At 38.9% G+C, this 24,043-nt stretch overlaps 1 protein-coding gene across 7 annotated transcripts in view; it reads right to left on the bottom strand.

Annotated features, from left to right (window-relative positions):
* The window catches only part of RBM33 (RNA binding motif protein 33), a 98,626-nt gene that overhangs the window by 67,631 nt on the left and 6,952 nt on the right, over positions 1-24,043 (bottom strand). For 6 of the 7 annotated variants that reach the window (XM_078378516.1, XM_020779730.3, XM_078378513.1 and 3 more), the window contains exons 3-10: positions 22,653-22,701; positions 19,369-19,445; positions 17,369-17,678; positions 15,049-15,168; positions 12,953-13,124; positions 6,365-6,573; positions 5,090-5,357; positions 3,595-3,653 (exon numbers count right to left, since the gene is read on the bottom strand). In XM_078378516.1, the coding sequence (XP_078234642.1) occupies positions 3,595-3,653; positions 5,090-5,357; positions 6,365-6,573; positions 12,953-13,124; positions 15,049-15,168; positions 17,369-17,678; positions 19,369-19,445; positions 22,653-22,701 (1,264 nt within the window). The remainder of the gene's footprint in view (positions 1-3,594; positions 3,654-5,089; positions 5,358-6,364; positions 6,574-12,952; positions 13,125-15,048; positions 15,169-17,368; positions 17,679-19,368; positions 19,446-22,652; positions 22,702-24,043) is intronic. The other variant, XM_020779733.3, reaches the window with a different exon arrangement.

Genomic DNA, 24,043 nt, shown 5'->3' with positions numbered 1-24,043 from the left:
GCCTCATTCAAACATGATTTGCATGAAATGCTGTATAAAGCTCTATCTTAGAAATGTCAATCACAACCACCTGATACCTTGTATCATGTTAAAGAGAAAACAAAATACGGGATTTGCCACTGCTGCTGCACAGTAATAGAGAAAATTTCATTTACTGTTGCTGTTCTAGCAGCACCACCATAACAAAAGCAGAAGCACTGTGGTATCAGCACAGCAGGTTTGGGAGATTTTTTTCCTCCTTTGGTGCCTAACTTCTGAACAAATAGAATTACAAGGTATAAACAACGATCGCTTATTACACATTCAGAAGAGCAATCATACAGACTTTTAAAATATTTCCTCATTAGTTTTATGAGCCAAGTCTACACTACACTTGGGTCTTAGCCAAAAGACCTAAGAAGCAATGGGCCAATCCACACATTACAGTTCAGCCACAGAATAAAAATCAAACAGAGGAAGCAAATGTCTAAGTTACAAGTATACTCTTCTGGGAAACAAGATTACCGCAAGTCACTGTCAAGCGGGAACTAGGCCAAACATGGGTTTAGCTTCCATAACGCCCCACTTCACACAACACAACAAGCTAGGAGAACGTATGTATCCTGGCTTACTGGCAAAAGGCCGCAATGCTGGCGTGTCATACAGTGGGAGCAGCTAAGCATAACCCCCACATGCAGCTGCAGTTCTGATTCATTTCTCTCCCAACAAACCACAGACAAAACCATGGATTCAACCTCAAGGTTCAATGAGAAAGAAACCAATCAGAGCAGCCGCTGTGCCTTTAGCCACTCCCACTGCAAAGCAGAATGACTGTGCGTCAAAAATGCAGCTCACTCACAGCTCACCACAGTGTCAATCGCTCCCTGCTTCACCACATGATAGGTTCATGGCTAGTACATTAACATAGCCCTTGGACACAAGAAAAAACAAGCTAGATGTTAACTACTAGAATGAACTATACTTTCTCAACTGTGTCCTTTGCCAATTAATATAAGTAAGGTATCTTAAAAAGAAATGTCAAATGGGTTCAGCTTTGGGTGAGTGACGTGGGTGGACATGGGCTGCGTGTAGTACTCATGTTCAGTTAGGTCAGACCATCCTTGGCTTTCATTTTGTGGTCACTTAGCAACATGATGAAAATTAGATTGCATACCATAGGGGACACCTGCTTATTCGGATCATATCAGTACATACACCTGCATATTATGGTTGGGGCACCGTACTGACATGATCAGTTCCAGCAGTTTCACATATCTGCTGTTTGAAAATATTAAATACTTAAAGTACTACAACATTCATCATTTTTATTTGTTCTTTTTTGCCTGTGGTGCTTGCATGGACTAACACTGCTACATCTTCTAAAACCAGAAATACATATTTAGAACATGTATTATCAGCCACTAGAGAGAACCCAAGACTATGCCATCTATAGGGTTTCTATATCAGCACTTTCCAACATCCATGGGGGGGCGGTGTGCTCAAAACCATCCCCCCCCCAAATACTGCAGTCCACCGGTGCGCATGGGGATGTGAATTAAAACTGGAATTGAAATTAGGTTAACAATTCAAGTTTCATCAAGCGGTAGACCACAAGAATAGAATTCTGTGTGAAAATGCACGACTGCAATGCTTCCTCATTACTGAAGTCTTCGTAGCACCTCAAATATATAATCCACAGTGCTAGTACAGTGTGTTTGTCACAGCAACTGTGGAAAAGACATCCCCTCCCAAAAAAACATCCTCCGAAGTTTCCACCAGTGTCGCAATGATTTATGTAAGTTTCCCCTATAGAAAGGCTCAAGTGACAAAATCCAAGGAAAAAGGTGGATGGTGTTTGTTGCTTCCACATATGCAAGGAACTAGATCAACCACAAGTTACATCAACAAGATGCAATTTGCTCAAGGAGTTTCAGAAGCTCCAGTTCTCCCTTGTGTATGAATTCCGGGAACCATCATTTGTTCAAATCGATAGCAAGCCAAGACAACAACTCATGACAGACGCAAAAGAGCAGAGGTGAGCTTGACTGCTCAGCACAGCTCATACTCAAATTATCTAGGTTGTTCTTTATTTGAACTGGCTGCAACATGAGAACAACAGAAGGACTAACTCTGTTTCCAATCACATACACACCATAGGGGTCATCCCAAACATTTCTCAATATGCTATACTACTTGCACTAACACTTCTTCGTCCCAAGTTCTATTGTTTCCCAGGCCGTATTGTTTTATCCAGGCATGTGTAATTTTAAAGAACAGATTCACCATATCTATCAATCTGACACTTGAAGAGATCTCTAAAGCACACCCACCCCATCCCTCACTATCTTTCCACCTGACAGCACTGCACCATCAAAGCATGCATACTCTATACCTACACACACCACTGATTGGTGAGGCCAGCTCTCTCGTCCACCCCAGTCAGTCATGTGTCAGTGTCTGGGCCGCCGAACATCTGGAACAATGTATCTGTGAAGATTCTCAGTCATCCAGGTGAGATTATCTGGAAGCTGAATCATGGCAACTGGACTTCTTTCTTATTAGGTTGAAATGTTTCACTACTCATCCAAGTGGCTTCTTCAGTCTGAGGAGAATTGGTGGAGACCCCACTTATGTGTCTTCCACGTTGGTTTCACTTACTCCTGTCCTTTGTCTATCTAATGAGTCTATATAGACAAGGGGGAAGTGAAACCAACATGGAAATCTATGAAATTCTATTCCCTTTGGTTAAGGAGGAATATTTCCTCTCTTCACAACTTAAGTTTAGAGTAAATCCATTTTCAGACATCGATATGTGAATAGATATGAAATGTCTACTACCATTTTCATGCATTATTCACTACCATTTTTTCTGAAGATTCTGTAGGGACTAAATGCATGCTGAAAACGTGCCCCTCTCATTTTGAAAGATTAGGGGAATAATGCTCTCCCACTATGGACTCTGATGCTCAGAATAAAGAAACTGAGAAAATCTAAGGCTAAAACAACTAATTTTATGAGATTTACATGTTACAAAAATATGAATGGCAAAAGAAGTGTTTGTACTCAGGCTCATTCAGAGAAATCAATCAATCAAGGATGGTTGATTAACTGAGAATAAGGGATGGCTAGTGCATTTTAGAAGTCAAAAGATAAGAAAAGGGGAGGGTCAGTCAATGTCAGATCAACTTCTGATAGTAAATGCTTGAAATCCACATAGCACAAGAAATATGTTTACACGAGAAATAAGCAATAAATCTTTCAAACACAGAGCATTTACTATGCCCTTTTTTTGTAAAACATGCAATCTTCATTTTGGTATTGAAAGAACTGTAATGGACAAAGGTGTTTAAAAAAAATCGAGCCAGTGCCTATTTTTTTACTCCCCAATGAAAAGACTAGTTCAACAATTTTACAATTAAACAAAATTAATTCTGCTCTCAAAAATTCATTGACCTTAAGCTTTTAACAAACAATTTTCTACTTCACAGATCATTGTCAATATTTACAAATCCTTAAAATTATATTTCACTGGCACTGCTTTTATTTGCCATATTAATATTTCTTTGCAAATGTATGCTTATCCATATCAGAGAAGAAGAAACAGCTGCTACTCACAGGAAATCTCTGGGGTCCTACTGCAGGTCTTGGCTGGGTTGGGACTGGCAGCAAGGGCACTAGAAACAAGGAGCACACCTTCTAAATCAATTTGTTTTAGCCAAGACTCCAGGCTATTTTTAAGAAGCATTCCCATTCATACACAGCTGTCTCCCCATTCCCCAAAATTGCTGTAAGGCAGGCAAAATATGTTAACACCATGCAACAGGGTAATTAGGATTCTGATGGCAGTGGCTACCAACTGCATCACTCTTCCTTTTGTGGAATTAAACAATCTATAGGCAATTATATTGTAAGGTTCACGTGCTGGTTCTAAAAGCAAGTTAAGTCAGTTTAAAAGTAGGTGCTACCAATGACTAAACTACAGGACTTTTTTCCTAACATCTACAATATACCATGACTTTCCAAAAGTCCAGAGGCAACACCAAAGTTAACCCACTTATGCAATTAATAATTTAGCAATCCTAAACAAGTTTACTCCCAAGAAATGCCAACTAAGCCCAGCGTGTTTTACTGCAGGAAATATTTTTAGGGTTGATCTGGAAGTTAATAACCTAGTATCTGCATACTTTGCAAACTTCCAATATTATATATTGTATAATTTGAATTCTTTTCCTTTTTATTTTTCATGCTAGACAGAAGGCAAAAAGGGAAGCATATGGAGATTGAGGACAGCAAATATAAAAGCTGGACTGTTGTGAATTAAGTCTGAGATCAGCATTCAATAAACACCCTGCTCCTGCCAGAGCGCATCTAAATTATAAACATACTGTTAACATGACAAAACTTCTACACCGGCAATAGTCCCAAAGCAGAAGTAGACAAGCTCTGGGAGCTATTTTACTAGCTTAGGAACCTCTAGAAGCCACATCAGACCCTCCAATTTTATAACCTCAGATTTGGAGGGGGGGCAGCACATCTGGTTTCAAAAAACACTACATTCTGTGCTAGATCAAAAGGGGCACCTCTCACTACTCTCAGAGATGGGGGGATGTTTCCCAGTAAGGATGCTAAGAGTCTAAAAGCCACAAATATGGTTGGGAGAGTGCATGATTCCTACCCTTCCTAGAAGGAGAATACGCCTGATTAAAATAGACAATTTTTTCTCTTCTGCATCAGTCTCCTTCCCTTTCACCTAAACATGCACCCTGCATACATGAAGGCACAAAACATTTGTACACGTAGAAAAAATAACTTCTAAACTGCAGCTAAATAAAAGTAAATACTGGAACCTCTAGAAGCCACTTAATACAGAATCAGATTGTTAGAACATTTGGCACAGTCCTGTCTACACTGAGTGTGCAAAAGTCCTTCAAGGCTTCAGATGGGGTCTTTCCCAGGATCATCTGGAAATACCAGGAATAGAACCCAGGACCTTCTACATGCCTGTAAGCTGTGATCTGCCACCCCAACTATCCACCCACCTCAATCATGCTTCATGTTTCTGGCTGTCTAAGACAAAAAACATATTCTAGCGCATTTGACATAATCTCACCTTGCACAGGCGTTACTACGGTCCCTTTGAAATGTGGGTTTATATGTATGTTTTTTGGCTGCTGGGATGTCACTGGAGGAGGAGTCATCAGTATTCTTGGTGTTTCCAGCTGGGGTGGCATATGAATTCCTTGAGGGGGAGGGGGTGGTGTGCGATGTTGAGTGGGAATGGGTAGCAGACCCTGTAAAGGCGGCTGTTGCTGCTGCTGCTGTGGCTGGAAGAGATTCCTAATGGGCTGCTGATGACGAAAGATCCTGTCGGAATGCGTCTGGAATGAATAAGGAGAAAATTATATTTACTTTTATTACCTTAAAGCAGAATGGATAACTTGAGTGGGCTCAGGAGATGTTTTTTTGCTCATGGGCTAGCCTAGGGGCTGCACGGGTCTTCAAAAAAAGAAAAGAAGGGAGAGAGCAGTACAAGGAGGGAAGTGCTCAGAAGGCCATTCAAAAAACAGTGGTTTTGCTTCTTTGTAGTTCCGGATGCCTTACAACCTACTTAGAAAGTAATCTGCAACTCCCTTGCTGGGTGTTTTGAAGAGCCAACTTAAGACCTGGCTCTTTAGGCAGGCCTTCCCTCCTGTCACTACTTGATCCTCACTTTTCTATTTTTATTTTTCCGTTTTACTTTTCCACTTTGATCTTTACCTTTCCATCTTGAATGATATCATTACTATTGTTTTAAATTGCTGCTTTTAATTGTTTTTATGCTATTTCTATTGTAAGCCGCCCAGAGTAGACATTGTCTAATTGGGCGGGGTATGAATTTAATAAATAAATAAATAAAGTCCCCTTTTCTTGCCCATCCCTCCCTGAAAGGTTTAAAGTATACCCTAGACAAAGAACATAAGAGGATGCCATGACAATACTTAAACAGGATTAAACAACTCCGGAGAATATTATGATTAGGCTTATGAGCCACATCAGAAAAAATGGAACAACCACCTTAATGTCCAGAGGAAATATATATCTCAAATATCAAGATGCTGGGACTAGAGATGCTGCCTCTGAGTGGGCGCCTGCTGGAGGAGGCGGGGCTGGGAAACTGGGGTACCCGCAGAAGAGCTGTGTGGCGGGAGGGCCAAATCGACACCAACAGCCAAGCCGGTGGTTTATGCCCATCTCTAGTTGGGACCAGCACTTGTTCTCTCCTGCACGAGTGATGAGTTACTCACTGCATCCTTGAGAAGCTAGAGGACAGCAGCTCTTTCCACAGTTCCTCTTGAATTCTAACCTCCCCCCCGCCCCAGCACAATAGACATTACATTTACAATACCGTAACAGTTGTCTGGGTTGTCAGTAGTGCAGGCCTGTGATCCTTCATTCTCCCCCTTTCGCTACTCTCTCTCCTCTGTTCTCCCATTCCACGGCATATTAAAGGCCCCCCTCGTCTTCCTCCTCTTCTCGAGCCGTAACGTCCTTGCTTCATTTGCCTTTCCCTCTCTTCAAATTCATGTAATGCTGCTTTGGCTTCAGCAGAGAGCTCTGTTGAAGAAATGAAGGCCTTTAAGCATTTACCAGAAAGGTGAGAGGACTAAAGAACTAGCAACATTTTCACTGCAGCCATAACATAGCTGTAAAATTCCCTGTTTGATAATATGGCACATACATGCTGATGATTCATTAACATTTGATGTAATCTTTGGGTTGTAGCCCCAAATCTGCAAGCAGAAATTGTAACATTACACTTTGACAAGAATAAAACCTTATCTTAAGAACAGTTCAGTCAATCCATTTTTGAAAGGAGACTTTCCTCCTTGACTCATAACTGAATTTGGCTTTTGGAAAGCAAACATTTGTATGACAGGCTGTTATGGATTCAAGATCTATATACAGAAGTAGTTTTAATTTTCCCAACTCTTAAAAAACCTAGTACAATGAAGAATGAATATCGTATCTTCCCATTGTTACTACTGTCCTGTCACATTTTGTTAAATGTGACAATATTAGGTGTGTTGTAAATAATATGCCAAAATTAGACTGAACGGAAAAGTTCAAACTTTATGGGACATAAAACAGGAAATTAGATGTAACTCGTGGTGCAGTGGTTAAAGTGTGGCAAAGATTCTGCTCACGAACTGAATGTGATCCTGACGGGCTCCGATTGCCAGCTCAAGGCTGACTCAGCTTTCCATCCTTTCAAAGTAAGTAAAATGAGTATCCAGCTTGCCTGGGGGAGAGGGCAATGTGTAGCCTGCACAATTAACTTGTAAACCTCCTAGAGAGTGCTTTAAGTGCTATGGGGAGGTATATAAGCATTACACTTTAAGTGAAATGCAAATTGTAACTGATTTCATGGCCACCTCCTTGGCCAGTGCTGTGCTTCTTTTTGATTTGCCTGTCCCCTCTAGAATTGCCTTCCGGTTCAGGCACATTTCAAGAAATGAAACCAATCAAACACTCTGGAAATTCAGCCAACAAGACACATATTTATTAGTTACACTCCTAAGCAAGAGACCTGCGAAGTGATAAACTACAGTATGTGTCTTTAAACAAAAAAAAACAAACACCAAGATATAAATAAAATAGCAATTAAAACATGAGTAAACACAACACAGTATGGTTTCTTTCTAGTACCAGATACTGTAATACATGTGGGAAGCCTCTCACAAAAAGGGGTAATATCCCTGGCTCTCTCTCAGAAACCAGTAGAAAGGTCAAAGCAATAAAAAAGCAATATATGGGACAGGACAAAATTCATCCTCTCAGGTCTTGGATATATTAAAATTATACCATTCTAATACATACTGAGCTCTATTTTTAACAGCGTAAACACCTTTGTTTTATCACCCCAAGGAAAAAAGGGAATTATTCACTTTAATTTCAACTATGCATCTGGGGGCATCTATAACCACGATGATGCGGTGGCATACAGCACCTAAGTTATACTTAAATTTTAGTTTCATTTTGAAGTTTTTATCCAAGGCAGCTAAAAAAAAACCTCTTCGTGGCTGTCAAACAAAGCAAGTCGAGGATAATAATTAATATTAATTATTAATGACTCTCTCCCCAGCAGGCACAGTGGAGACTCAAACTCCGGCTTTCTAGCACTCCACTACGCTATACAAATCCTTCCTGGATAACACCAACACGGTTTCTAAACACTTGCTGCTACTCCGGTACAATGCAGACATAACGGCATAAATATCAGAATTATTTATAAAGAAGTTAGAACTCCTATTTCTCCTACACTTAAGGGAGATCACAACTCTGAAAACAAGTTATTGTTGAAACCAACAAGGCATCTGTAAGCAGCGTGTCAGACAGCATTGTCCAAAAGTTCTTCCATAAAGCCGTCCTAAATGCATTCAACAACGTTCTCCAACAAAGGTGCCAGAGATTATTCTGCAGTCACCAAGGGAAAAGCCCTAGTGCATTCAGAAACCAAACTTATTTCCCCTTAAAGGTAAAGGCTCCCCTTGACATTTAGTCCAGTCGTGTCCGACTCTAGGGCGCAGTGCTCATCCCCGTTTTCAAGTCATAGAGCCAGCGTTTATCCAAAGACAGTTTCCACAGTCACGTGGCCAGCGCGACTAGACACAGAACACCGTTACCTTCCCACCGAGGTGGTACCTATTTATCTATTCACATTTTTACATACTTTCGAACTGCTAGGTTGGCAGGAGCTGGGACAAGCGACGGGAGGTCCTTCCGTCATGTGGATTCAATCTTACAACTGCAGGTCTTCTGACCTTGCAGCACAGAGGCTTCTGTGGTTTAACTTGCAGTGCCACCACGTCCTTATTCCCCCTTACATGATAGTACATAAGCCAGAATACCTCAGAATGATTGTAACTGGACGGGAACACACACGGAGAGAGGAAGCTTTTGGTGCAAGAACAGGATCTTCAGCCTTTACAGTGTCAGAATGCAACTTTCCCACCTCCCTTCTGGTACTCCGTTCATTCTTCTCCTCCAGTGTGACTCCATTTCCCTGCAATCAGCAGTTCTCCACTTGATCATCCCTGACCATGGCAACTCCTTATTTCCTCCCTTTTAATTCTAGAAGTGTTTTGCTGTACTGCACAAAAAGCAACAGTCATGCCTGGAATCATGTGGACCCAAAAGCAGGGTAGAGAAAGGAATGCAGCTTGGGGCTTACAGTATGTCTGAACCTTTACCTTTAAAAAGAGCAGGGAAAGATGCTGCTGCATCTTCTGGGTTCAGCTGGAGTAGTGAGAAAAGAGTTGAAGTGGGGTGGGAAAGAGAGAGAAAAGTACCAGGACAGGGAAGGTAGGAAAGGGGGGGGGGGGACACACAAATTGTTCTTTTTATTAAGGGAGAGAAAAGGAGAGAGATAATGAATGCTTAGGAGACTGAAGGGAGAATGCTAATGGGGTTGGGGAGAAGTCAGTGGCAAGGATTAGGACCTCCAGATAACATCTCGGCCAAGGTGCCACTGTGTGATCTCTTCTCAGACAAGCAAAGCTTTAACTCTAAGCCTTCATTACTTTCACACCCAATATCTCATTTTTAGATAGAGGAAACAATTTCTAACTAATATGAAGCCCACTCTCTCAAAAGCAAAAGTCAGATTTCTAAAAAAAAAAAAAAAAACCTAGGCCTCCACAAATGAAAGAAAAGACTGGGATCCAGAGGGATGTGAGCAGTCATCCTCCTACTTAAGAGCACACATACTCCCAAAAAGTTCCCCCCACAGGACAACATTTATATCTTATATTCCTCAAGATATAAGATAGAAGGAAATACCATTGAGAAATAGGTAGCGTGGATTAGTAATACCTCTTTTCCCAAAACAGAAGGCCCTAGTGCCTCTACGCATGGTATTTTACACACTTAATAACTACAGCCTTAAAATTCTTCTATTCCAAGATAGTTCTCTTCCCATTTGGAAAAGCAGCATTTAGGAGACGCCACTGCTTCATTCATGAGGAAAAATGTTTAACATATTTTTGCCAGCATAGACCCAATCTCAACTTCAAAATTCTTTCACACAGAGCTAATGCAGTGAATCAGCAATTATTTTTCTAGTGCCTCCAAGTGTCAAGATTAATTTTGCAACCCTTGGTAATAAAATGGTTTCAAATGACATCTTTAATCAGCAAGTAAGAATTCTTCCCTCCAATAGAGACAAGCTGTCACGAAAGGTCACCAGAAAGTGACAGAATGGAAATTACGTTTGTAATTTCAACTGAAATATTAATTTCTCTTTTAAGTGTTTTCTTGACTTACGCCTAGATTTTAAAGTAAAGAAATGTAGCTATACATCCAAGCTCCATTTCTATACTCATAATTCATATTAAGAGCAATCAGTCCTGAAAGAAAGTAATATTTATTATGCCAGTTCTACTACATTTTTATGCCTATTAGGTTGATTCCTAATAGACATCAATTATTGCAGCTCTCTTAACGCCTCCAGCTGACAATGACCTATCATCAAAAATTTGGGAATAAGCTAAAAAAACTAACTGCAAAACTTACATAAAAGACTTCTTTTAAAATGCTCTGCAACTGCTAATGAAATACTGCATTCTTCATATTCACTGAGTATAATATGATGTAACCTGAGAACATACATCAATTAAATGACCTGTGTTTGTGTGTGAGAGAGTGTGCACTCAAGAGAAAGAGGGATTCTAAGAGTTTTTCTAACTAGACTACACAAATAAGATGCAGATTCACAAATCTCATTATAATTTAAAAACTCATTGTAACATATAATTTACTCCTTAATACAATAAAATAAAATAAAAACAGAACCGCATCCAAAAAAGCACCCTTACACATAAAGCCTACTGTTCAAAGAGATGCTACAATAGCAAAATGACCTCCATTGGAAAAGAAATAAGAAGACAACACATGAACTTTCCAAGAAAAAGAGTTCTAAAATTCTACAGATTAGAGAAAAGGTCCTGCTCCTGTACAGATTAACAGGTATACTCAGTTGGAACTCCAAACAAGACTGCATCATAATAATGTCATAATAATATCATCAAGCGCTTATTAATATACAAATTTGGCCTGCATCTTTCAACAGGAACCTACAAACCAACCAAATCTGGTAAAAGGCACACCAGGTAATAAACACTACTGGGGAAAGCGGGTTCCCTGATTACCCCAGGCATGCCCCTTAGGGGAAAACAGGAGATCCAGGCATTTCCTCAGTCAGTCCCGTCCGTCACTTTGAGACTAATTTATGGACTATAATTCAGCATAGAAACCAATCCCAGACATACTATGTTCATAGAAACCACCAGAATTTGATGTTAGGGGAAAAAAATAGGTTCTATTATCCATAGATACCTATTTGATTACAAGAAGGTAAATTAGATTTGGACACATTTGAACAGAAGACTACAGGGTAATTATCACATCTTGCTTTCTTTTTAGAAACACATTAGGCACAAAAGAATTACAGACTGTACTCAACATGTACACTAGGAGTGGGAACCATAAGGGAGGTGCCCACTGCTCGCTCACGTTTTTGGGGGCTGCAGTACAAAAAAAAACCCACAATCTCTTCTGAAAGCAAACCTATCGAGAGCATGATTCTGCTTCAAAGCAAGACATGCACTTCACCATACACCTTGATTTCAATGAAAAGTGCAGAGAGCCTGCAGCTACCATCACACATAAATCTGGCATCACAGTAACAAATTTGGTGGTGACTATGATGGCAAAAACAAGGAGAATGCAGACATGGTCTATATGCTGCTTTGCTCAACAGCAATGTAAACTGATTCGATCCAGAGGCTTGCTCTTCCCTAACCCTCAACTGTTTCTTTATTCTGATTTGCACATATTACACTTGTAGGACACATATTACACTTAGACACTTATCTGCTTCTCAAGGATACATTTGGATCTGTATATATACCAGATGGGCGGGATATAAATAAATAAATCCCTGAGGTTGTTGCACCACAGGATACACCAACAGCTCACACCAGCAAATTCACGGTATCATGTCTTTATATTGGATCCTGAAGCTGATAACATTTCAAAAGAAGACTTGTTTGCATGTACTTTCTCAAGATGACACACTGGGACTGTAAATAATTCATTAGTAATCCTGCCAGTTCCATTTCACTAGGATGTCAACATGAATCTGGGATTTCTCTCAGTACCATCTTTTATCAGCCAATCCTTCAAGAAAAGAATGGTAAGAGGACCTAATCCCATGCTGTGCAGACACTGCGTATTACTCCAAAAGCCTCCACATTTGTTCCCTGACCAGAAATGACAATCTACATCCAGATATAAGCAGAGTATTTCCTTTTTCTCATGTAAAATTGCTACAAGTCCTACGGCTGGTAAATCAGGTGTGATTTTTATCACAAATCGTTATGTCTCTTCCAGTTAACTACTTTACATTTTGAATTTTAAAAAGATCTCAGTCATAACACCTGCATTACAAAGAATCAATCATCTACTCAATACCCAGGAAACTAATATTTTGCAGGCAGAACTACATTGCTTTGAATATTATTTGCTACTTGGATTTTTTTAATGCAGCCAATTTACTCCAGGAAGTATTTTAGAGGAATACAGATTTGTTAAAATAACTTTCTAAAAGCTCTAACATTGGGCTATCTTCTAGTATTTATAAAAAACATTACAATTAAAATAATTCAATCACAAAACAGCAAAAAAAATTTTTAAGACATGCACCACTTAAGAGAACTTCAAAACATAAAAGCTCAGCATACCCCATTAAAAATTCTCTGCAGCCTACTCTCTGGCTAAAGGCTTCACACAGGAAGATTTTCATCTGCCAATGGAAAGGTCCAACCTAGTTTGTCATGGAAGGTAGCTCCATAATCTGGGAGTAGTCAGTAAAAAGGTCCTCAGCAAAAGTGCCTGTCATCAATTCTAGCCTCCCAGCCACTCTGAAAAATCTTACCCAAAGTTTCTGGAATGTTTCTTCTTTCCCTTGTTACATCTGACAGTCTGATGATTGTTCCTTCTTTCCTCTCAGTTTTGAAACGGAGTCGACCAGATTCTTCATCATCTTCCTCTTCCTCGTCAGATTCTTCTTTGATTTCTTCTTGTAGCTCCAAATTTTCAATAACTGCCTGCAGCAGAGGAGGACCCAGATAAATTATTGACCTGGCAAATTTCTGATATGCTGGAGTTGTTAAAAGAAACTTCCCTTTACAGTCTGTTTGAGAAGGAGAGATTCATGTATGTCATCATGGATATAGAACAGGTCATCACATACAAACCTCAGAATGGCGATTTCTGCAACTTATGTCCACCCACTGCCTTCTAGTACTAAGTAAAACAGTATACAAAATAGCCTTACTTACTTTTCACAAGGCTATTATACTTTTTCCACAAACATATTTGCTGAGGATCACAAAAATTTAATTTGATTTCCAGATAAAAATGGTTCATCTTTACAATTCTATTTAATTCTCATAGCCCTAGGTAAACAATTCTAGTTATTTGTGTACCCCTCGGTGAACAGCATCTTTGACAATAGAAGAGAAGATGGCTTTGCTTATCCAAAGATATCTAAGTCATGAGTACAACATGGCCACAAGGAATGCAATTACATGCTAAGTAAGTTTCAAAATTTTGTGAAGTAGGAAACTCAAGGACATATTTGAATATTATTATTACTTGCTATCTAGGCTCAAGAATAAATTAAAATCAGACATACAATTCACTGCACTTTGTAATATAGGAAGTGCCTCACACACACTTGACAAAATATAACATGTTACAGGCTCTCAATACTGAGTGAACCCAATGGGATCCTGAGGAAAGCATTAACTTAGATGAACAATCCCTTTTCTAAAGTTGGGGGGAGATGTCCGTCAAACAGTCTAGCTGCAGCTACAACTTCCTAGTTTAAAAGAAATAGAGAACCTTAAATCCCCTGCCTCAAATGATGGCAGTGAAATCTAAGAGTGGCAGCTAGTCTCTTGTACAAAAGGGAAAGAAAATAAATGCGTCAGACAAAAGTGAACTTATTGCTGAGGTAATAATTGTTCTTCTCATGGACGGCTGCCCCGAGTCACTCTAAATTTCTGTTTTGCGCTGCTTGGCAGATGTCTGTTTAGCCAAAGGTCCTGAAGTGTCAAATGTCAAGATTTTTGCTGTATATACTGTATGGCATTTTTATTAAACGTCAGGCCTTGCTTAAGGCTTTTTGCTCCCTCCTCCAATCTATGGCTTTTCCAACCTTAAGAAGAGGCTGGAAAAGACGTTCTATGGGAAGCTCTGTAGACAGCTGAAAGGCTGTTAGTCAAGCACAACTAAATTGCTATGCATTGTGAATACGTTTATATTCTTATCAAAGAGCTAAACGGTTGCATGTGTAGAACACACAGAATCCATTCCAAAATTTTGAGAAGCAGCAGAATAAAATTAATCTTGGATCAACATCTATCCTTCCACAGTAGTTTCTTTTAAAATGTTTTAATAGAAAAGCCCCTTACGCTATCTCATGGCCAGTTTCTTTTTTTAAATGTATTAAGGTTTTCGAGCGTTATGGAGACGGATGACTAAATCCTCAAGCCCCCAAGCAGATATAGGCTGACTTGGGATGATTTTAAAAAAGTTGGAAGATGTGGTGAGGCAAGATGATGGGACTGTATGCCCAACAAGCCACACACAGTCTGCATGCTGCTTTTTGCCTACCCGTATCCTAGCAAGAAATGAATCTAGCCAAACAAGTGTTCCATTAGCAGAGAAAAGTGATAATGTTGTCATGGGGTGGGGGGAGGATTCTCCACGGTATCAGAAACACGCATGTTCTTAACCCCTCTGCAGCAGGTAACTTATTTGCAACATGTAGATGAAGCAATTTTGATCCATTTGATAAACAGGCGGCATCTTTTTGACAAAGGAACATATTTTAGAAGGAGAAAGATATCATCACAAAGACTGCCAAGGACAAATGTAAACTAGAAAGAAAAGCCTCTTAAATACTTTAAATCCCATGTGGTTAAGAAATTTTTCCCCTTTGAGATTTTAACTGTTCCCCAGTACCTCTTCTGACTCATTGGGAGGTGTCTGGGCATCAGTAATCTCTTCTAATTCTTCTTCAGCTACATATTCCTGCTGTTCGATGGCTTCCTGGTCATTATAGGATTGCATATAATCTTCATCCTGAAAGAGTGGCATGAGAAAATCTGTTTTGAGGTATTTGGGGCAGATTCTCTCACTACTGGTGATGCCCATAGGAGAAACATTTTGTTAAATGTTTCCAGTTTGCTGACCATGAAATCACAGAATTTCACAATCTCTTTCTTGCAAATTTCTTAACTTCCTTTAGTCCCAGCTCAACTTGGAAATAATGTTGTGAATTTAATTAAATAATAACCATGTGCTGTCAAGTCAATTCTGACTTATGGCAAACCTTTTCATGGTTTTCCAGGTAGAAAATACTCAGAAGTATCTTATCATTCCCCTCTTCCGGAAGCATCCTGGGTCCGTGCAGCTTGCCCAAGGCTGGCTCTACTTGCAGGAGGCACAGCGGGGAAGTGAATTCCCAACCCTTCGCTCCTCAGCCAGATACCTAACCTTAACATTGTTCCATGTGCATTAAACAGGAACAGAAAGCAACTCATATATCTAAAAATAATGTTTTAAAAGTCATAGCCAAAATCTTCTTCAATACCTTATACCAATCTCGGGGAAATAATGTCATTCACAGGGCAGACTGCCACTAATTTGGGCCCTATTTAGGAGAAAGGCAGGATACAGAAACTTTACATTAATTAAAAGGACCTGCTCCGATACCAGATGATGCACGACTTACAATCCATGACATGAAGTTAAAGCCATGAGGAATCAAAGTCAGGAATCTTTAATTAGAAGCAATCTGCAATTGCTGGTAGCATTATTTTTCCTACATCGGCCTAAGTTATGTAGCAGCATTTTGGTCAATTTAAACTGACTTAGAAAATAATATTATTTTCTCAATGTTAGATTCCTCCTGACTGATACAAGAGTAACAATTTTAATGGTAATACATTAAATCTAACGCATTACTTCCCAGTGGCTTATATAATGTCAGGGGAGGCATTAAACCTCATTCCATCTTAACCACGATTTAAAGCCAGTTAACAAATGCTGATTAAAAGAGAAACTCTATTAATGTTAACCATAATATTAACATATTAGTGTGGGGGAAGTAGGAAGGATCTGGCAAGGGAAATGGGAAGGAAGTTGCACAGGATGGAGGAAAGTGGAGAGATGGAGCATAATACCACACACATCCATGACTAAACCATAAAGAACATTTATGCCTCCAAAATATTTAGAACATTTATGCCTATTTCAATCAGCGTATTTGAAGCTGCATCCATGACGTACTGTATGTTTTTGCATAAACAGCTAGTTTAGAGAAATATAAACTCTCCAGTGATTTCAATGTTTCTAACTAGATCTACTATTATTTGTACTTATAAGAACCATGAGCTGAATTAACAGGCGTTCATATCAATCTCTTTGAATGGGTAAGCTTATTTTTTTCCCATTTTCAAATTTTAGTGAAAAAATGGTTATTTCAAGATCAGCACAACATTACAAGCAAACACTTTTCCAACCTCATGTTAAATTTTTGTTTCCTTAATATCATAAAACAAACATAATGTCATGATATATATATATATGAAAGTAATTTTCATCTATTTAACTGATACTTGTGCTGGTATTATTAGACTGAACTATAAAAACTGTTAAGACTTTCTAGTTTTCCTTTGTGAAATATATCAAACAAATTGCAAGGGGCTTATTTTTGCAATAAACCCCTTCAGAGGGTCACTTCAATTGGAACAAATTATGCATATGACATTTCTGAAGTTAACCTCCAATCTCTTTATTCAGGTTTAGACAGTTCTCAGTTACCACAAAAAAAGAGGAGGGGGTTTGAAATGAGTGAGCAGGACATCAATCACTTTGGAATATTAGCACCTTAAAGATGTCTTTAGCAGGTCAATAATCTTTTCACCTTCCAAAGACTTTATCAGATCTTGTCTAAAGCCTGGATAAAAGCTTTTGCATTAAGTACTTCTAACAATTGGCACTGTGTCTCCACCACACAAAGCTGTTTTCTTCCTTAAGGATACAATCCTCAAGGTCATGATTCTCAACTGCCTTCCAGAATGACAAAGGAGTATTACCTACAGCCAAACAAGCTGTCAACACAAACTTTGTCACAGCCTAGATAAAGAAACTGGCAGACAGTGATAATAGGTCTAATTTACCCCTCCTCCCTAGGGAGGTAAACAGATTTCAGATCAGTCTAAAAACCTAGGCACATGAAGCAATGTTATCTCAGGAAATACAATAGAGCAAAACTCACTGGAAATTCATCTAGAGGTTCATTGATTTCAAGATCTAACACTTCATCGGTATAAATCTCTTCCTCGCCCGGATCGTCTCCATATTCTATCTGATCTTCTGTTAGTTCAGCTTCTTGGCCTTCATACTGTCCTTCTGTGTATTCCTCAGCATACTCTTCAGCCACTTCCGGTTTGTCATAACCCAAGTCATCCTCCCCTTGTTCATATTCTGAATCTTGCTCAACGGACGGATCATTAGCTGTCTCCGAGAGCTCAAAAGAGGCCACCATGCCAGATGTAGCATTAAGACTTACAGAAACATCCTGCGTACTAGGGTAAGAGTAAAAATGAAACAAAGATTTAAAATCAGAATATTAAACATGGTGTGAAGACTTCTGTGTAGATTCTAGACAGGAAGGGTATTGAACAGTCTCTGCACCAACTGGCAAAAATATAGCTTATGGATTAACTTGACTGTATGCCACAACTCATAATATGCATACTTACACCACAGCTTATCACCAGCTGCAGGCTATTTGACTAGAGGGATCAAATCAGCCAGATGGCCTAACAGGTTAGGCTGGCAAAGGGTGCAAAGTAACTAAGCAAGCTGCATTCAATTTTAATTTCTACACTAATAAATACATGGAGAGTAAGAACTGAATCTGTCTCCCACTTCTGCAATACCTAGCTATTCGTCACTCCAAACTATATAAATATGCTGGGCACTAATTACTCTGAATAATCACTTCTTATAAGAAATGTTTTTTATATAGATGGACTTCAATTTACTTCAAACAGAAATGTGCATCTAGGTCTTAAAAATACAAACACCAATTTAAAATGGATTTTCAAAGTGTTAAACTAAGAATCCAACAAACTGCAATGAAAGCCAAATAACGCAAGTAGTTGATTAAAAACACCCATAATGTATAGTACCATTTTTGTTCAAGATGCTCAGCTTTCAAAATATAAGATATACCTTTTCAGTTTACTTATCTTTTCCTCTAAAACCTATATATAGTATGTAAAAAGCATCAAGATGGGGCTAGTTCTTGACATTTTGGTCAGCATCCTGTTGACACAACTCCACATATGTAAGGCTAATAACATTATCAGCTGCAACCTTTTATCTTTAATAAAGAGTTTCCTATTTCCTCAGCACCATCTGGTTTTGAGTTTCCCTAGGGGCCCTTTAGACCAATGGTCCCCAACCTTGACCCTCCAGATGTTCTTGGACTTCAACTCCCAGAAATCCTGGCCAGCAGAGGTGGTGGTGAAGGCTTCTGGGAGTTGGAGTCCAAGAACGTCTGGAGCGCCAAGGTTGGGGACCACTGCTTTAGACGTAGGGAAGCCTCAGGGAGGGGAGCTGGCCGTTAACACTGAAATATAACCACTGTTGGTCCAATAGTTGGACAAATATTTCGGAACTTATTTACTGGGACTGCCACAAAAATCAAGAAATCTTAGTTGATTAATTGTAACAAGTTTTAACCAACTGATTCAATTTGCATAGAGAGAAAAAACGTTCTTGAGCACTTTTGCCTCTGCAGTACTAAGTATTCCTCAGAAAAGGCTTTCTTTCCTATGAGAAGTAAAAGCCTCTTACAATCGGTCATCACTTTCAGCTTTCTTTTAGGTAAAAAGGGGAGAATAACCCTGTGTGCAACTAGAGGAAAGGTAAAATATCAGTTCAATTAATAAACTATAAATCACTTCCATTTCTCTGTCTCTCTCTCTCTCTCTCTCTCTCTCACATACACACACACACAAACACACACACAGAGAGAGAGAGAGCTCTTTAGCAGAATTAACAGCTTCAATCTGACCCAACTCTGGGAGGCAGTGGAAGACAGGAGGGTCTGGCGTGCTCTGGTCCATGGGATCACAAAGAGTTGGACACAACTTAACAACTAAACAACAACATGTTTGCTAAACTTACATTCTAGTACAAAAGTCCTTGAAGGGATAAATCTAGAAAATCAGTTATGTTACATGGCTTAAATATTAAGAAAGAAACCTGAAGTGTTGATCCTCTTCATTGTCACTCTGTAGGAGATCATCGTTCAGTTCTTCATCTGACATATCTGACTGGGTCTGGATTGTAAGCAAAAACAAATGCCCTTGAAGTAACCCAACAAGTAAGATTTATCAGGGGAGCAGCCAACTTTTACAATGTATAATCAATAAGCAGAATACTTTTAGAACTGAGAACAGTTACAGTAACTGCTTTGCTTCATTCAGAGGAATGTATGAATCATCGTAAGAGAAGAATATGATAGAATATTTTGCCTTTTAATTGCAAGCTATGTAGATACTGATGAAAATTCATAAGGTCTATTAAAATTCAGAGATTTTACCAGACTAAAGAACACACTATAGCCCAGTTTTCAGAAGTAGGGCTGGGTAAATTACAAGGAAAGCAGTACAACACAGTGCTAGATTATTGGAGACAAATCTGGAGACCCAAAATATATTACTTGATCAGCCACAACATTTGAAAGATGGTTCCGGGCCAATCACTACCTCTCAGTTTCATATCCGTTTGACGTAGGTTAAGGCAGAAAACAATGGTACAACTGGTCTGACTGAACCATTGAGCAATAAGGATAACCAGTAGCAGTGGGTGGAGAACCTCCATATTCGGATTTTTCATTCAAAAATGCCTAACTTCCACAAAGAAAAACATTCCTTGCCATTCTCTCAGTGTAACTTCTCTTTGATTAGAATTAGTTAAAGATAAATGGGATGGGAATGACCAACAGATCTCTTAAAGGGCAAATTAAAAGTTCTGTTTTTCCTTGATAGTATTTCACCATTTCTAAGTTGATCTCAAAACCCTGACTACTATGAGACAGCAGTATGTGAACTTGCTTGTGGTTTAAATTATAGCAAAAATTCCCTTGTGAAAGCATGCTTGAGAAGCTAAGTTTTGCTAATATGGCAGGTGAAAAACTTATGAATTCACAAACTTTGCTATATATGTTCAAGCTCTACATCATTCAACAACTTCATTGTAGAAACTACTAACTGAGAAAACAAATGAGAAATATCTAAAGGACGGAGTTTGAAGAAAATTGAAATAGTGCGGAGGACAGCAACAGATTTTATAAAGGTTAGGGCATATCTTGTGCTGATCTGAATGCCTTTAAGCTGCTGTGTTGTCAAGATTTGTTTCTCTCCAACAGAAAGTTCAAGTTACCAAAAAAGCCTGACTGGCATTATTTACCTAGTTTTACAGTCACCCAGAAAGGATGGTTTTAAAGCAAAAACTTAATCAAGGGGCATCACAAATTAAGACATGACATACATATTAAACAGAAAATTATTAACAAAATAGATCAGGGATGGGCAGGAGGAATCTGGCTTTACAACCCAATGAAAAAGGAAGATATACCATCAATTTTTATCTTTCATTAGCAAAAAAAAAAAGCACCACCACTGATTGTTCACTTATTATGGTGGGGACATTTCCTATTCTGCCTATCTTTATTCATTAAAACATCTCGGTTGTATCTACAAATTAACGAAACTAAAATAAGCAACTTAAGATGTGTCATAATGCTACATTTTCAAACTGAATAAGAGCATGCAAATTCATTTTAACAAGGTTGGTGATAGTTGCAAGCACAATGGGTTGTTGGTTTTGAAATACAAAGTGGCTTCAGAAATCATAATCTGGAAAACCGCTGAACCACTTCTTGCACACAAATGTCAGAGTAGAACCCCTGGTTTCTTCAAAACCTGGCTCTGGCTTATGACCACAGTTACCTAGGTTACAGTAATCCAGAGTTCTCTGTTTTAGGCAACCACAGCACTAAAGATGCAACTAACTACTTTTAAAAGTCAATTAAAAACATGGCTATACATTCAGGCCTTCCCTCCAGCTAATACCTGATTTTTTCTGTTTATTCTTCTTTTATTTAATCTCTACTCTATCTTTGTATTGTCTATGTTATAGCATGATTTATGTAATTTTTCTGCTTTGTTTTATTGTTTATACTATACTGGAAGCCGCCTAGAGTGGTCTTTTAGGCCAGATAGGCGGGGTATGTATAAATAAATAAATAAATAAATAAATAAATAAATAAATAAATAAATAAATAAAGAAAGAAAGAAAGAAAGAAAGAAAGAAAGAAAGAAAGAAAAAAAGAAAAAAAGAAAAAAAGAAAAAAAGAAAAAAAGAAAGAAAGAAAGAAAGAAAGAAAGAAAGAAAGAAAGAAAGAAAGAAAGAAAGAAAGAAAGAAAGAAAGAAAGAAAGAAAGAAAGAAAGAAAGAAAGAGTCTCAGGGTCATTACTTGTTCTCAGTTTCACAAGGTTTAAGCTAGTCAGTGGTGCATACCTGAACCATACTTTTTAAAAAATTCATTAGAAGAGCTGCTTGTGGTAGCTGCTTTTATTTGAGGGTGCAGAATGTTTGCTGGTGGCCATACCCAAACAAAAACATATGGCTACCAGTGTCCCACCTCCCCACTTATCGTTGAGCCTCTATATGAGGCCAGAACAATCCATTTTTTCTTTCCTATATTCATGTACAGAGCTGGAAATCAAAGAAGACTGCAAGTGCAGCAGCTTGGGTTGCTAAAGTAAAACTTGCCAAACAGGAAAACACAACAACAACAACAACAACAACAACAACAACAAAAACTATAGCCTTCATCCAACCTATAGACTGAGTAGGGAGCAGACATCTCCCTCAAGCTGATGCATGATCCTCACTTACCTCTACAGCTTGGGGGGAGGGGGGAGTGCTTAAGTACCTTGTGAAAAAAGTAGTCATATGCCAATCCCTGCACACATGAAAGAAATACTGCTGTTTGGAAGACCTGATTTTGTGTTCTTCTCATGCCACCAATAACTAACAGAAACAAAGCAGACTGCTAACCAGGATGCATCAACATACCCAGGTTCCCCTTGACATTTTTTAGTCCAGTCCGACTCTAGGGGGCAGTGCTCATCCCGTTTTTCAAGCCGTAGAGCCAGCGCTTGTCCGAAGACAGTTTCCGTTGTCACGTGGGCAGCGTGACTAGGGAACGCCGTTTTACCTTCCCATCGAGGTGGTACCAGTTTATCTACTCGCATTTGCATGCTTTCAAACTGCTAGGTTGGCAGGAGCTCGGACAAAGCGACGGGAGCTCAGTCCGTCACATGGATTCAATCTTACAACTGCTGGTCTTCTGACCCGTCTGTGGTTTAGCCCACAGCGCCACCACGTCCCTAAACATACCCTAAGGACAATGAAATCTAGTTCCATGTATGTTTTTACTATGTAATCACTTCTATAGTTTAAGCAAACTTATTTACCTTTTTGCCAGTCAGCAAATCTTCTCCTAGCAAGTCATCATCTAATTCACTGAAAGAGACAAGATATAATACTCAGTTGTGCAAAACACCAAGTGAGAATACAGCTCTTCATATGCCACCTACACTTCCAGGTTGATCCACGAATCTCAACAGTATGTGATAGTGATATCATTCCACAGAAACCACAAATTCCAGTTTTATATAAGAGATCTAAAGTTCAGAGAAAGAATTTTCCCCCAAGTTGCACACTGACTCCTTTGAGTACTGAAATGCAGAAAGTTAAGTAAATCAAATCCAGAAAGCATATGATATTCATCTAATTTTAAAGGAAGATTAGCAGTCTCAAACCGAAAGTTGCTGTTTGATTTAACTCCTTACAAGATAAGCTTCTTATTGCAGTATAAACCTCTTATATCAAGAGGTACTGAACTTGTTCAGTATAAAGATTGCAACAAACATAATACAAGTGAAAGGCAGGCCAGTTATCTGCATGTAACATAATTTAGACGGTAGTCAGGATATATTAGGAACACAGTGCCATGCTTTTCCTCTACTGAACAGCCTACACTATTGGGAAGATTAGAGGGAACATTGGATTTGACCATATACTTTAAGCAATTCATTTCAAGGAAAGATTTACTGGAAGTACAGATGTCCCACAAGATAGTTAAGGTGATAAAGAACCTACTACAGCAAAATTCAAACACTGAAACTCACAAGAACATCAAACAAAAATAAATGTTCAATTGCATAATAACAAGTTCAGAATTTGTTTTAAGTTGCCTCTTAGAATCATGATACTGGTGCATTAACTATAAAGCGTGACATAATCAGGAGTTCACAATATTCCAGTGGCTTTAATACAGTACTGTAACTAAGTTGGTCATCACCAGGACCATACCACCAGCATCCAGCCACAGATGCCATCGACATTCCCTCTAAGTTTCTCTCCTGCTGCGTGGGAGCCTCTCTACGCCTGCATGGGGGTGGGCAGAGCTTGACTTGAAAGGGGAAGTAAACCGGCTCCTTTCCCAACCCCGACAGAACTCTGGAGAAGCACAGCTTATAAGGAACATTGACCTGACCTCTTTCTACACCTCCAGAAGCCAAGCTTGCCTCCTCTCTGGCATTCTTCCATCAGCATGCAGGCTTTCAAGCAATAATGGGGATCTAAAGAATGCCTTTGTTATGAAATTTAGATGGTTTAAATGTTTTTTTCCAAATGTTTTAAAATTGTTTTTAATTTTGATTAATGTTTAAAAGGTTTAATACAATTTTATATACTGTTTTAAACCCGCTACCATTGTACACCTTTTAACTGTTATGAGCCACCTTGGGTCCCCTATGGGAAGAAAGTCAGCATATATAAATAAATTATTGAAATCAAGTCC

Source organism: Pogona vitticeps, chromosome 6 (assembly GCF_051106095.1).
Source record: "Pogona vitticeps strain Pit_001003342236 chromosome 6, PviZW2.1, whole genome shotgun sequence".
Classification (NCBI taxonomy): domain Eukaryota; kingdom Metazoa; phylum Chordata; class Lepidosauria; order Squamata; family Agamidae; genus Pogona; species Pogona vitticeps.
The sequence above is the reverse complement of the archived record's forward strand: the minus strand, read 5'-3'. Positions and strand labels throughout refer to the sequence as shown.